The sequence below is a fragment of the Pectinophora gossypiella genome, chromosome 11 (assembly GCF_024362695.1).
Source record: "Pectinophora gossypiella chromosome 11, ilPecGoss1.1, whole genome shotgun sequence".
Taxonomy (NCBI): domain Eukaryota; kingdom Metazoa; phylum Arthropoda; class Insecta; order Lepidoptera; family Gelechiidae; genus Pectinophora; species Pectinophora gossypiella.
The window spans coordinates 15,159,987-15,176,491 of record NC_065414.1 but is presented as its reverse complement, the minus strand read 5'-3'; the positions used below and the strand labels follow the sequence as shown (position 1 = coordinate 15,176,491).

General features: G+C 37.4%; 1 protein-coding gene and 1 long non-coding RNA gene across 8 annotated transcripts in view; both read left to right on the top strand.

Annotated features, from left to right (window-relative positions):
• Positions 1-13,840, top strand: part of LOC126370845 (myogenesis-regulating glycosidase) — a 57,391-nt gene extending 43,551 nt beyond the window's left edge. For all 7 annotated transcript variants that reach the window (XM_050015920.1, XM_050015924.1, XM_050015921.1 and 4 more), the window contains 6 exons: positions 8,497-8,638; positions 10,190-10,412; positions 10,765-10,944; positions 11,201-12,612; positions 12,792-12,969; positions 13,513-13,840. In XM_050015920.1, the coding sequence (XP_049871877.1) occupies positions 8,497-8,638; positions 10,190-10,412; positions 10,765-10,944; positions 11,201-12,612; positions 12,792-12,969; positions 13,513-13,649 (2,272 nt within the window). In that variant the 3' untranslated portion in view covers positions 13,650-13,840. The remainder of the gene's footprint in view (positions 1-8,496; positions 8,639-10,189; positions 10,413-10,764; positions 10,945-11,200; positions 12,613-12,791; positions 12,970-13,512) is intronic.
• LOC126370901 (uncharacterized) overlaps positions 1-16,505 on the top strand; it is a 309,102-nt gene that overhangs the window by 120,493 nt on the left and 172,104 nt on the right. The gene's annotated exons all lie outside the window — the stretch shown is intronic.

Below are 16,505 nucleotides of genomic sequence, written 5' to 3'. Positions count from 1 at the left end.
ACATAAATCCGAGACGGTTCTCCATAGAAAGGGTTAAGGCTTTGCTTTATAAAGACAACTTGCTGCCCATTTCAACCCGACTGCGGCGAATCAAAAAAGAGGGTTGTGTGTTGTCCGCTATTGTATGTATTCAAATTCAAAATTCAATTTCTAAATTCAAAAATATCTTTATTCAGTATGTAACATAGTTACACTTAGAATCGTCAATTTTTACATAACGAACGTCTCATCCGCCTAATACTACTGCAGCAAGTATGAGCAATTATGAGTAATCGTATGTCGTAGTAAGGATTTATGACTATTTTTTATTCGGAACATCACTAGTTAATATGTAATAGGTACTTTACTATTTAATTTAAAGTTAAGATATTTCTTGCTACATTAGTTTTTTTGTTAGCACTTGAGAATTTACGAGAATTTAAGAATTTACCTTTTCTTGTTTCATAATTTTTAGAGTGCTTTTTTTTACTTTACTTACTTTTATAATTTATTTTATTTCAGTTTCATTATTTACTGAGTTAACACGGTCTTGCTGTATATATTCTAGATAAAGATAAAATAACTAAGATTAAGTGAATAGATATTGGCTAGGTAGTAAGCGTGATCCACCCTAGAACACATCGTTACTTACCATCAGGCGAGGTTGTATTACGACGCGAGTCTATATTATTATATTTTAATACAAAAAAAAAAAACTAAACTAAGGGTCCGAAACCGTAATACGAAAGACACTTAGTCGACGAACGCAATATCGATTTTTATTTATGAACGTAAAAAGTAAACCAACGAAAAAAGAAGAATACAGAGTGAAAAAAGTGTATTCTTCTTTTTTCGTTGGTTTACTTTTTTTTTATTCGATATTCCGTTCGTCGATTAAGCAACCATTCGAACTACAGACTGTCGTTTACGAATTAATTCGATATTGCGTTCGTCGACTAAGTGTCTTTCGTATTACGGTTTCGGACCCACTAAACGTAAGCCAGCCGTATTTAGTGACCGATGCTAAACTGTGGAATGCATTGCCGCTTGCTGCATTTCCTGACGGATATTACCCTCAAATCTTCAATAAAAGAGCATACTCCCATCTGAAAGGCCGGCACGGTACTTGTAACTCTCTAGTGTTGTAATACTCCCGGTATTATATATAAAGAAAGATATAATTTAAAAAACAGGAGGTAAACTTCAAGCTTCGAAATCAAGAAGTATGATTACTTCAAGTATATAAACAATTTCAATCATTAGTAAACTTTAAGATAAATATTTAAATAAACAAATAAAGTAGCCGCACAATAGTATAGAGCCAATGATCTCTAATTTTCTACCAGCGCCAGAGTTGAAGTCGGTCAGTCTTGGCGCGAACTCGGCGCAAACGCCCGCGATCTATAAATCATTGCGATTTACTTTGATTTATATAACGATAAATGTTATAATTACGTCGGGTTATAAAATAAAATTAATAAAAAACAAGTTTTAGCAGTAAAGTTCTTATTGTTTTTATAATTAATGACAAAAGGTGGAAACAATTAAGTGTAAATTATAAAATTAATATTCCATTCGTTAAAGTTTGAAACAAAAAATTTTAGTGTGAAGGACTGTTTCTGTAAATATTTCCGAGATGTAAGTTTTTATTTATTTCTTTTTTTTTAATGATCTAATGATGTCCAGCCTACCCCGGCCGTAATGAGGGGCTTCCCCATAAATACGTGATAATTACCTATTTTCGCATTAGTCCGGTACATAATTATTCAAAAATACAATGTAAGCAGAAGCTTTAATATAAATAATTGTTACGTGATCATCATCATCATCGCCAGCCCATTAACGTCCTCACTGCTGGGGCACGGGCCTTCCCTATGGATGGATAGGGACATCGGGCCTTAAACCACCACGCGGGCCCAGTGCCGATTGGTGGTTATTAACGACTGCTAATGCAGCCGGGACCAACGGCTTAACGTGCCTTCCGAAGCACGGAGGAGTTCGAGATGAAAACTTTTTTTTTGTGGTTACCTATCCTATGACTGGCCTTTGCGAAAGTTGCTTAACTTCAACAATCGCGTACCGAGCGCGTTTACCGCTGCGCCACGGAGCTCCTCACTCCTCACGTGATATTCGGAAATGAAATGAAATTTATTCGCTCTAGAGTGGTACAAAAGATCTTAAATATATATTGGCCCCGATTCCTGCAGACATCTCTTAATTTTACTTTAAGTTATACCTGTCATTTTCTTATCCGCCGAAAAGGAAAGGGACGGATGATTGACAGCTCTTAATTTTAGGAAGAATGAGTAAATAAATGAATAACCCGGGCGAATTTTTAGACGGTTGTTTTAGATTTGTGCTTAAAATTGACGTGTGTTCCATAAATTTTATGCTTGTCGATTACCCGTCCCTTTCCTTTTCGGCGGATAAGAAAATGACAGATATAACCTATAATAAAATTAGCTGGTATTTACAGGAATTAGCACCATTATATCAATAAAAGTCCATCACTCTACCATACAACGTGCGAATATTAATATTAAATAATTTATAATTAAAGGAACATTTAATCTTTAATAAATCTGTCTCAAAAAACACCCTCGGGTCATATTATGTATAGAATTAGGTATGTGGTGGCAATATAGGCATACAGGGTGTTAGTGACATCGTAACGAATACTGAGGGGGATGATTCAGACCATGATTCTGAGTTGATATCAAGTGGAATTTTCCGTCGCAAAATTCATGATTTTTCTTTAGTTTTTTTAAATTATTTTCAATTATACGTATACTTTTGCGATGAAAAATTCCACTTGATATTAACTCAGAAAAATCAGCTGTCTCATCCCCCTCAGTATTCCTTACGATGTCACTTACACCCCGCACAATTACATACTGTACCCATACAAGTAGGTAGGGGTGTTAGTGACACCGTAACGAATACTGAGGGTGATGATTCAGACCATGATTCTGAGTTGATATCAAGTGGAATTTTCAGTCAGAAAATTCATGAAAATTTTTGTTTTTCTTTTTATTAATTGCTGTTCTATACTTTTGCGACGGAAAATTCCACTTCATATCATCTCAGAATCATGGTCTCAATTATCCCTCAAAGTTTTCGTTACGACGTCACTAACACCCTGTATATTATCTTTAATTTTGGTCAGAATGAACCATGTAATTGTGTCTGGGTGTAATAAAAACAGTCATCATTTTATGTTATCCATGAAATTAGAAGGTTAAACGAAGGAAAATCTTTATGGAAGGAGAGTACCTCATCACCGGCGAGAGCTATGTCGTGCTATTTATCGTTGACTTGTATAAAAACAAAGAATTAATCTCCTATAATGACGTGAAACCGGCTGACTTCATAACCAGCTTGTTAGTAAACAAATGAAAATTCTAGAAAAAGTCGTAATAAAAACTAAAGATGCTTTTTGTTTATGTTCATCATTAAGTTTGTTATATAATTTTCCTTATTTAATTATCAAAAGCTCACAGCTCTATCCCAATTGGGGTAGTCAAAGTTTCACAGGGTTCTCACCGAGCTTTCTGTTAGACCTTAGGTATGTCTGTATTTAAAAATTATCATCATCTTTCTACCATTATCCCGTTTTCACATGGTCCGCTTACTTGACCTGAAGATTTGATAGGTCCGGTTTTTTATGGTGATAAAATCGATCGATTCAATACATTTTGTCGAAATCAATAAATTTGTTTTTTTCCCGAACATGTGTGCCACGTGATTTTGTTCGTATTTTGACAGAACGACATGACTTATTTGGGTTCACATATTAGCACCAATCGACAAAACGATATAATTATATCGTCAGAATCAATACTTAAACAAAATTTTATCACGTTGCGCATGGTAAGCTATACAGGTATTTCATATATATGAAATTGGTCAAATCTAGCGTGATATAAGTGCCAATATACAGGGTTTTAAGTTTACGCGGTTATTATCATAATTAAAACACATAATAACGGGTAATAATTATGGATTTATCTACTCCACTCCAAGCTCATCAGACATCCCGTGATCATGGCACTTGCAACAGCGTCGAAATATCGGGAGTCTCATATCCCTGCTTTAAACGCGGTAAGAACCCGTTATTATGTGTTTTAATTAATACAGAGGGTGTTAGTGACACTTCTTCTATCGTGTGGGTTGTGAAGTGGATTACCAACCCCATCAACTCTGGTGTTAGAGTTATTATTGAGCCGCCAAATGCCCCTGACAGTGACACCGTGACGAATACTGAGGGGCATGATTCAGCTCATGATTCTGAGTTAATATCAAAGTGTTATTTTCCGTCGCAAAAGTGTGGTATTGAAAAGAATTTAAAAGACAAACTGTGTGTCACTGACACCTTGTATCGCGCGACGTAGCGTCGGATATAAATCGCCCGAATGAACACCGGCCTCATAATCATAAGATTCCCGTTTTGTGGAAGCGTCGACCAAGGCAACTCAAGTGGGAAGGTCATCGGTAAATACTAACGCTATGAGGTCAACTTACACGAGGTACAGCTGACTAGAACACCTACAGGCGAGAATAATTTCAACTGATGAATATGGCAAACGCTATAATGTTGTTAAAGACTACTTAATAGACGCCTTACCCCAGTTGCAAACGATTTCGAAAACCGAACGTGATCATGCAGAAAAAATTAAAAGTTTTTAACTTTTTTATATACAGCGTGAATTATAAGTGCAAAAAATGATTTTAATTCTTAGAATGTTAATTTTCTAAATGCAAATTTTATGTGTATCGAAATTCGAATTTTCGATTTTTCTAAATGAAAACTATATTTTAACCATGCTATTACGGCCGCCGCGCCGTGGTCCAGCGGTTGAGCGTTGTATTCACGATCCGGAGGTTCTGGGTTCGAATCCCGGTGGGGACAAATCACAAAAATCACTTTGGGATCCCTAGTTTGGTTAGGGCATTACAGGCTGATCAGGTGATTGTCCAAAAGTATGATGATGAAAAGTGCTTCGAAAGGCACGTCAAGCCGTTGGTCCCGGATATTACTTACTGACGTAAGTACGTAGACGTTACAAGAGTCATGTTAGGGGCCTATGGCGGCTCAATAATAACCCTGACACCAGGGTTGATGGAGTTGGTAATAAACCTCACAACCCACACGATAGAAGAAAACCATGCTAATGTCGAGAGTTTTGAATAGTCAGACGTATTATAATAATACTGTGGGTGACATTAGGTAGTATAATTTTAGATGTTTATGAAATTTGTGGGTTAACTGTTATAGTCTAGCGACCGGCATTCGTATCAGAAATATTTGGATTCGGGTCAAAGGTTTATTTCGTCTGTAAGATTGTTTTGGTTTGCTCTTGGTTTTGTAAACTCAAGTTTTAATTAAACGTACGTTTCAATTTAATGGTGCTGTTTCCAGTACACACCTAATTATATTTTAAGTTATAGCTGTCATTTTCTTATCAACCGAAAAGGAAAGGGACGGGCAATCGATAGGCATAAATATGGAACACATGTCAATTTTAGGCAGCCTCCCAAAATTTTATATTGATCAATAACTCGACAGAATGAAGTTGAGAGCACACGTCAAACGTTTGGCATATCAACGAGATGCCTATTCTATTCACCCGCGTTATTCATTCATTTTAAAATTAACAGTTGTCAATCATCCGTCCCTTTCCTTTACGGTGGATAAGAGAATGACGGGTATTAAAATAAGATTAGGAGGTGTCTGCAGGAATCGGGGCCAATGTAGGTATATGTATAAAGTCATTACGTATTTCGGAACAAAGACTGATATGGAATAGTCATTAAATATGATATAATGTACCGAAACTTTTTGTCTACAAGTTGCTAAAAAAGTACAAATTGCAAAGTAATTGTTGTAACTTTACACACATCGTTGTGTTGCCAAATTATTTTAATAATCATGTTGTTAGTAGGTATTACCACCAACGACCTCCGCGGTCCAGTGGTTTAGCGTTGGGCTCACGATCCGGAGTTCCCGGGTTCGATTCCCGGTGGGGACATATCACAAAAAATCACTTTGTGATCCCTAGTTTGGTTAGGATATTACAGGCTGGTCACCTGATTGTCTGAAAGTAAGATGATCCGTGCTTCGGAAGGCACGTTAAGCCGTTGGTCCTGGTTACTACTTACTGATGTATGTACGTAGTCGTTACATGAGCCATGTCAGGGGCCTTTGTCGGCTCCATAGTAACCCTGACACCAGGGTTTATAAGGTTGGTAATCTACCTCACAACCCACACGATAGAAGAAGATTAAAATAGTTCTAATTTCAGGCCTCAATTTATGCAATGCTCTAATAGGGTACACGTCGTGGGTGGCTTTGCAAACTGACGTATCTGCAATTTTTTGGCTAAAATAATTTGTGTCTTATTGACTATAGCATAAGGTGCAAATCGGATTAGCCCAAAATGCGACAATGTACAAAACTGCCTAATATTATGTATTTTTACCCACGACGGAACGGAGCAGGTATATGCGTTTAGGGTGAGAGATGTTTGTGTGTGCGTTTGTGCAAAGTAATGTTACTACTTATCTTCTAAACTATTGATCCGATTTTGATGCGGTTTTCAATAACGGGTTTGTGTTTGATGAGTTCACGTTATTAGACAGGTGTCATGTCTGTAACTCACTAGGGGGCGCCACAATATTAGTGTTTATAGTCAATATTATTCGAAACGCCTCTTCAATTTATACTAGCAATTTATTTGCAATAGTTTTTATTAGTTAATTGTTTTTGACAGGCGTTTTTTTTTCGGTTCCATTGATTACACGTAATTACGTCGAACACGGTGCTGTTTCATTGCTACCTAAATCCCTTAAAAATCAGTAAAAAGTCATATCAGGCATATTCATAGTCCTTCGAGCCGGATTTCAGAGAAGATCATAGACAATAAATTGTAGATAAATGAATACGAAGTGATTGACGAAGATTAAAGAAAAATCAAGATCGACTATAAGTGGCACGTGGATTGTGTGGTCAAGTGAATCAAATTCATCCAATTAATCCTCATTTAATTCATAAAGTCGAACCCATCACTCAATAATCAGGTAGTATTAAGTAAAGTAAAGTGTTGTTAATTACGGTTAGTATAATTTTAATTACATTTATTACCCACGACGGAACGGAGCAGGTATATGCGTTTAGGGTGAGAGATGTTTGTGTGTGCGTTTGTGGAAAGTAATGATAACCTATCTTTTAAACTAATGATCCGATTTTGAGGCGGTTTTCAATAACGGGATTGTGTTTGATGAGTTCATGTTCTTAGACAGGTGTCATGGCTGTAACTTACTACGGGGCGCCACAATATTAGTGCAAAACAATGTTGCAATATAATCAAAACGAAATGTCCGATTACAATTCTGTTTTCAGCAATGTGTACGTGGTAGCTTAATGCATGTTCCCAAATAATAAAAATTACGTCTTAAACTCACTAGAGGGCGCTACAATATTAGTGAAAAATAGTATTGCAATAATATTAAAACGAATTGTCCAATTTCAATGCGGTTTTCAGCAATGGGTTCGTAGTTGAATGGTGCATGGTCTAAGATAAGTCTTATGATATTAACTCACTAGGGGGCGCTGCTATATTAGTGTGAAACGTTTGTATTGCAATATTATTAAAATTAAAACGTATTGTCTGATTTCAATGCGGATTTCAGGAATGAGTTCGTGGGTGATTGGTGCATGTTCTCACATGAGTGTTATAGAGGTAACTTTTAACAGAAAGCAACTGTATAATATTTAATAAAGAATTTAATATTATGTGGTAGGATGAATCACACTTATTGGTTTGCGAGATCTTACCAATACATTATATAGATTATAATTCGTATATGCTCTCTAAAAAAATCTGAAATAAAATTAAGCAAAATTAAAAACTCTTTTTTAGAAAGTATTTTTAAGTCTAATATAATATTTCGTTACATAATAATTGGGTTAAGTCCCGACTTAATAAATATCCGAGGAATATCCGTCGGGGGCTGCCATTAACCCAGCTAAAGTTTTTCTAGTGACGTGAATACAATTATTGAAGAATTGTAGATGTTTAACGACGACATAAAATACACTTATGAGTATGATTAAATTTTTGTTGAAATTTCATATAGAAAAGGCAGCCCCCGACGGATATTCCTCGGTTATGTATTATGGTAAAATTATTATCGCTACATTTAAGTATATCTTCGAGAAACAGACACGTTAGGAAAAAACTGTAAACATCCATATTCATTGTTTAGGTACTTAAGTATATCTATTACCGATGTCTCGAGATACCAACTCTTTTTTAGAAAGTATTTTTAAGTCTAATATAATATTTCGTTACATAATAATTGGGTTAAGTCGGGGGTTTTGAGTTATTTTATTCTTTTTCGATGAGATTTTTACCGTCGTGGGTTTTTTCAAAATTTTTAATTTTGCTTAATTTTAGTCCTTAAGCTAGTACATGTAGCATATTAATAAAATTAATAATTTTCCTTCGTGCCCTATAGAACCCCCCTCCGCTCCCCGCGTCGCAAGGGCGGCCCGCGGCGCATGCGCTCCGAGTTCAGCATGGATGAGGACGACTACTCGCCCAGCAACTCTGTCACCTCCGTCAACTCACTCGCCAGCCTGCTAAGGGAGAAACTTCAGGTAGGTAGCACTCATAAATTTTAGTATACCTATTGCTACGCGTGATTTACACCGTAGCATTAAATAAGGAATTATACTATGTATAGAACGGCACTCTCTATACGTAGTACTCTCCGCTTTTCTTGGATACTTATCGAGCCGCTACCAAAAATACATGATTTTTTTTTGTATTCTTGGGTAAGTAGATACCTATGTAATACCTATGTGCCTAATACCTATGTGTCTGATACCTATGTATAGTATTACCGTGCCTATGTGTCGGTTGAATTAGGTATTTTAGTTGGTAGCCCTTAGACGTCACACACGCAGTTGCACATGTAGATAATGTCAATGTGTAGTGTCTGTGTAAAACAAGGTTGTAAAGTATGAAGTGTCCGGGGTGTGACCGTAGTGTGAGCACAAATCTCACATCCTGGCAACCACATCATATCAATGATCTATGATCCAAACATAAATTCAAACTCATAAAGTCGAATTCAGTGGTTTAGAATCCGAGTCGGGGTTCGAATCCGTGACACTACGCGTTCTCCAATCTTCAGGTCTTTCTGAATTGTTTTCGCAGAATTTTCTCTGGGTAGGGGAAGAAGCAATTGACTCTATTTTCATTAGCCTGTCATCCGTCATGTAATAGTAGAGATATAAGTTGCTTCGGAGAAAAACGTCATTATATCCACATCCTTTTCAGAGGTGACGAAACCAATCTCAACCCGCCATGTCTTTTAACAGATAGGTAGGAGAGAATATAAGTACATGCGAGTACACATACATACATACATACGCCCGTAATCCCTAATGGTGTGGGCAGAGCCACAAGTAATCAAAGACAACTTGCTGCCACTGTTGATACGTCTTAAGCTGGATATGATAAACCTTATGGTGATAAGGGATCAGCTTATCGCCCATAACATTTGTCCATCATGTACACGCAAGTATGTTTCATTTCTTCTGCAACAAGTATGTCGCTATCCTCCTTGGGTCATTTATCTTCTTGCAGCACATCTTTGACTGCTAAATTCCTCTAAACGGCAGAAAATAGGCACAATCAGCCTCTTCTTTCGGGCGATTGGAGAACTATCCTATGAAAGGAACATTAACATTTAAGAATTGCTAAATAGTTATTATAGTAAGTAACGTCTGGAACGGTTTTGCTGGTCTACCGAACGCAATTTTATAACAAGAAATCCTGGCCCTAATTCCGATCAAGTTAATGTCCGTTTACCCAGGGAGTCATGGAGCCTCCCCCAAAAATGACGCTGGATCTTATCGAACTGACTTAGGTCTATGGAGTTGGTCACAATAGGGGGGTTAAAAAGGCCACAGCGAAGCAATTCATCTAAGAAAGCAATATTGCAATTTGACATTTGCGCATATAAAAGTAAGTGCGCAATGCAAACAAATGTCAAATAGCAATATTGCTTTCTGAGACGAATTGCTTCGATGTAGCCATTTTAACCCCTAGATCTCGCTAGGTCGCAGTGGCGAGTTGCATCAGGACGAGCCCTTTTCCCAATAATAATAAATAAATGTAACTTAACCTTCTGACTCTTCCAGAGTATACCACAGAAGATCCGGAAGAAACCAACAGACTATAAGCTACGGGCATTTGTGGGACTGATGTTCCTGGCCGTAGTATTCTTCGTGGGATTCGCTTACGTGTTGTACCACCAGCAAGCTCTAACCAAGGCATACTTCGCCAACGTGCACTTTAACGAACCCAAGCGATTGGTCAGGGTGTATAACAGCGAGGATGTGGAGATTCTGAAGGCTAGTTTAGGTATGAAATCTTAGTATCTATTGTTTACCGTCATTAGTTCATCTTGGACCTCATCTGTAATTAGATTTTGAAATCTTGGACATTGCTTGGGCACTCTCGATCTTTTACGACGCCCTTGACTCGATTTACGATAATATTTGGTATTTTTAATATGGTAATTGATTTAGAATTCTGAAACGCTTTTTATTTGTTGGCTATCTCTTTGATCCAAGTTCTTGTAACAGTGGTAAAATATTTTACATTTTAATATTATTTAGGTAGGTTTTTTTTAAGGGGATTTACATTTTATTGTTAAAAAGCTATTTTAAAATTAGTTGCTGCTTAATTTTTATTAAAAAATATGATTTTTCAGCTGTTGGTATCCTTGGCAAGAGCAAGGCATTCCCATGTCTTCCAGAGCATAGAATGGGAGACGGCTCGGAATGTCTTGAGTGGCTGAACACGCTCCGGTTCTACCTCAAATGTCTACCGCACGATCCCGGCGCCGATAACACTACGTGCTACTCTGTGCACTGGAAGGCTTTGAGAGAAGGTAAATTAATTTCTATGTGTAAAATCCCATACAAATCCTTTGAAGATTTCAACATGTATTAAACTTAAAACTTATCCCGGAGAGAAAACTACATAAAAAACAAAATTGGTTCAAATTTAGGCCTGTGCAAAATTAATTCATTTTGTTGTCTAACTATTTTATTGTTTACGACGGTACTGATTGACGAGTTTTGCTTCCACTCTCTTCTATCTCTTACATAACATAAGAACTCATTATAACTCATGTTTGTTTACAGATATATCACCAAATGACTGCTTCGACTACACCGATACGAAGGTCCATTGGTACGGCGGTGGTCAGTCCCTCAACATCAGCTGGCCCATCAACTCTGGCTCCATAGACTACACTCCCTTCATCACTGGAGACATACAGAAGTCCCAATGGGGCAATGCTCTCACTCGGTACTTAATAAACTCTAAAGGAGCTGCAATCATCATCGATGATGAAACACCGCTTTACGTTTCAATCAACGCAGGCAAAAAGGAAATCTGTTTCAAAGCCAAATACGACGACTTTGCATTCGCCAACAGGTTCACTGAATTCGCCGAAATGAAGTACAATATATGCACATCTAGAGATATGAAGTCGCTACATTCTTCCATTCACAGCCATCAAAGAGCACCGCTATGGGATGGCTTGAAACCTGCAGACATGCAGACTTTAGATTCTCTCATATCTGAACCTGTGTGGCAAATAGCACCACGATTCAAACATGAACTGCAAGCCGAGACAATATCCAAGTACACTGAAGATGTCATCAACCTTGGCTTTCTAAAACAAGGTCATGTTCTTATAAATGAGCATTGGCAGAATGAGATCGGAGATCTTACTGTTGATAGGAGTAGATTTCAGACTTTGAATGAAACTGTTGATAAGTTACACAGAAGAGGCTTTAAAGTTGCATTTACAGTACAACCTTTTATAAGTACAGAGAGTAATAACTTTGCTGAGTGTGTTCAAAAGAGGCTGTTGATTAGTGAAAGGAGTAGTGATAGAAGAATTCCAGCTCTTACGAGGTTTAAGTCGCTACACAGTGCAGGAGTGTTAGACATTACTAATAATAGATCTGTCCCGTGGTTAGTTAACAAATTGCAATCAGTCATCGACGAATATCATATAGACGCTTTCTATTTCGATTTAGGAACAGCATTTGACATGCCACACTACTACCAATGCGAGAAAAAGTTGGTAAATCCGGATCAGTATAAGACCATATTTACGAAGACCTTCGAAAAGATGCTGAATATTATAGGCGTTTCATCAGCTGTCGCGCTACCAAGGCCCCCGATATTTGTATCACTGCCACCATTTGAATCAACTTGGGAAGCTTTAGGACGAGTTATACCAACAATGCTGACTTACGGTGTCAATGGATATCCGTTTATTATGCCTGGCGCCGTTGGTGGTGACATTTATTGGCCGGGAAGTGAGCAATTCTTGCCATCTCTGAAAGGTTCAGTAGAATCTAACGCTGCAAATACAACTCAAGAGAACGGAGTAGACCTGCCAGATAGAGAGTTGTACATGAGGTGGTTGCAAATGGCAACATTCTTGCCAGTGATGAAGTTTACTCACTTGCCAAGTAAATATAACGACGAGAAAGTGTTGGAAATGGCGAAGAATTTAACGCTACTGAGGCAGAAGTTGGTAAGTTTCACTTTAAAAATATACAAATAAGTACTATACTTGTAACTTTTATGAATCGGTTTTGTTGTCAATCTGTTAACATTCTTATGACGTAGATAAACTTTAAAAATATATTAGTTACTATATCATTCGAATTTCAAAAGATATCATTAAAGATTTGATCTTTTCGTCTATTTCAGGTGACGCCCCTACTATTGAAGTACAAACGCGAAGCCCTGGAGGAAGGTCTGCCGCTGATCAGGCCGCTGTGGCTGGTGGCTGGTGGAGACCCCACGCTGTTTGTGCGCGATGAGTTCGCGCTTGGAGACGAGATCGTCGTCGCTCCTGTACTCAACCCTGGAGAGACTACTAGAGAAGGTATGATGAAAACAGCCTACTAGATTGACAGGTTTACCACGGTTATCTATCACCACAGAATAATTATTTGCAGTTATTTACTTTGGTACTTCTTCTTATCGTGTCGATGGCAAACCAGGCCAGGGAGCCATGTTAGGGGCCTTTAGTGGCTCAATCATAACCCTGACACCAGGGTTGATGAGGCTTTTATTCCACCTCACAACCCACACGATAAGAAGAAGAAGATGGCAAACTAAATAGTGTCGGCCCATAACTTGGCAACAAGTTGGCGCTATCGGTCTAGCTTCTTAGAACACCAATAGCAAAAATGGCTGAAAGTTCTATTGGATCATGTTGTGATAGGTGTTCATTTTCTATTTATAATATTTTAAAGCTTTCAAATCCAGAACCAAGCAGTTTATTTTCAGTTTGGGAATATTAAAGAACGCCTTATTCCAATACTCAAACCGGTTTCTTTAAGTAATAGTTGAGGAAAAAAATCAGCGCAAGAAACTCTCTCTGGCCAATAAAATTAAACTATACTACGTTTTTTCTTCTTCACAGTATACCTCCCAGCTGGCTTGTGGCAGGATGGCATCGATGGATCTCTGCGCAAGGGCAATCGCTGGATGCACGAGTACAAAGTGCCGTCGGATAAAGTCGCCTACTTCTTGAGGAAACCTGACGACATGCGGTTCTAGAATCTTCTTCTTTGTTCTCCCTTCGGGGTCGGCTTTCTAACAATGCCAGGTATCACGCTGGCTAACATCATCTTCGTTAAGGCCTAATGCTCTGGACATGCTACAATCAAGCTGGCTTTAGGTCTCTCCTATCCCTCTTTAAGTAGCCATGGATTCTAATATCTTGCCAGTTACGAGATTCTAGAATGTTCTAGAATATTCCAGAATGTTCTAGAATTTGCTCAGGTTTTTATGCTAATTAGGTTTGCGAATGCACCTTGATAGAGAAAGTTACTCGTTCTGTGTCTCGTGTGTGTGTGGTGTTCGTGTTCTTCCATGCATAATGGGTGAATCCTTTCCCGTATGATGTCGAGTTCAATTACAAAATATGCCATCGACACGACAATGTTTATAGAAGTTTTTATATTGAGTTTTCACAATTGCAAACGTCACAGACATCTAAATATTTCTAGAAAAATATCAAAATGACTCTTACTATTGCAACTTTTGAATACTTTGAAACGAGAAGAACAGTGAAGCACATAAATAAAAGCTTTTAATGCAATGACTGTGGACATTAAATTACCTTCTATATAAATGATTCATTCCATTTATGAATAAAGAGTCATTATGATCCTAAGCGTGCATTCAGCTATGATGCGTGATATAAAGTTCTGATTGCATAGACACGGAATTGTGACGCAGTCATCGTAAATGTGACCACGGAATTTTTAGATTATGCCAGAAATGAAAATCTTGATATTTCATTTACTTGTGTTCCGAGGCTTTAGGATTAGGAGTATAGTGTTTCTAGCCAATAAATCTACTCTACGCTGCGAATACAGGATCTCTTAACGCGTCCAATTTACCTAACAACGTAAAATCACGCCCTCATTCCCACTGAGGTGGGCAGAGCCACAAGTGTGTAGTCTACGACCAATGACATAAAAGATGGGTCCACTCCTGAATGTGTCAGTGCACTGACTGGATAGGTGAGATTGGTTATCCGCCTCACAACCACAACCCACACAATAGAAAAAGAGGACACTGACTGTACTACCTGCAGGATAAATTCTGGATAGTCTATGAGACAGTTAGGTATCATACGAGTATCAGCAAGTGGCGATAAATAAACAGATTAGGTGATTATTTCTAATCTAGTCCTACCAAAGTAGAGTTTACATAACAATAACATGTTAAGTAACATGAGATTAGTTCATGCTAGAAGTCCATTTTGACGTTTTCTTAGCGTCATAGTGGCTTCCATTTACTATATAAGTAAATTAATTATATATATTTTTTATTTGCTGAAAAAATATTTTCTCGCTTTTTATTCAGATAAATGTAGTATGCATTTTTTATTTATCTTATGAACTTAGTAACATAATGACGGATGATAATAGTAGTAACTAATAAATAATATAAAAAATATGTGATAAACTAGGCTAAATAATGAAATATGTAAAATGATACGTAATAGGATACTTGTCTAGGTCAAAGATATATTGCAAAATGCTAACCTAGAAATAGAAGCCAATCTAAGATGATCAAAAATTAACCTTATTTTACTTTCCGACCTATTTTCGAATTTGATTTATAAATTAAGTAACAATGAGTACGACGTTTGACCGCTTTTATTGATGACGTCACACACAAACAGCCTATATACGTCCCACTGCTGGGCACAGGCCTCCCCTCAATCAACCGGAGGGGATATGGAGCATACTCCACCACGCTGCTCCACTGCGGGTTGGTGAAGGTGTTTTTACGGCTAATAGCCGGGACCAACAGCTTAACGTGCCCTCCGAAGCACGGAATCATCTTACTTTTTCAGACAATCAGGTGATTCAAGCCTGAAAAGTCCTTACCAAACAAAGGACAGTCTCACAAAGTGATTTCGACCATGTCCCCATCGGGAATCGATCCCAGACCTCCAGATCGTGAGCCTGACGCTCTAACCACTAGACCACGGAGGCTGTTGATGACGTCACAGGCTGTCCTGTGACGTCGTTTCCATACAAATTCCAAAGAAAATTTTCGTTTTGACGTTTCGTAAAAAGTATCTCATTTGACTAGGTTGTCAAGTAGCCTATTACGTAATGTCAATGAAGTTTCGACTCCACTACCGACATTTGTTGAGCAACATGTGACAAATATTTTGTCGCTAACTTTGCTAACTGACGTATCTGAATGTTTAGCTAAAGTCATTTCTGTCTTGACAATTGCTAAAGGTGCAAATCAGTTTTGCCAAAAATTGCAGATACGTCAGTTCGCGACATCAGCAATGATTTGTTCCTACAGGCATCTGGCTTAATCGATAGACGTCGGCAGCCTTCGATCAAAAACTGTCGCCTTGTGGAGACGAGGCTTTACATTGTTTATAAACTATATAGGTATGTAATAGGTACGGTCACGAGCATTAATATGGATACACTTTGGTACCATATCACATTAACTTTTTGCCAAATTGAACTGTAAGTCTCACTAAATGTCAAATATGTTAGTGCGATAGAGTCCTAAAGTGGGTACATTATATTGCTCATGACTGCCTTACCAAGGATCATACACATACATTATAAAGTGTTAAATCTAATTTGTATTTATTTATTTATTTATTGTTATAAAAATACATTCCAAAACGTAAGTGGAGACAGATAATATAATACTAACATGGAGATGTGCTATAAAAAAAAGAAAATGGTTGTTGTAGATAAGTATTTTTCATAATCTTTGTGTGATGCTTAATAAAAATAAAAAATAATAATAGAAGAACTGATAAATAATTAAAACATTATTTTAATAGTCAACAATTAGTGCAATCCCCTTTAAGTGAACAGTTAATTTTTATATTTTGTAAAAATGTCTATGTATACCTAG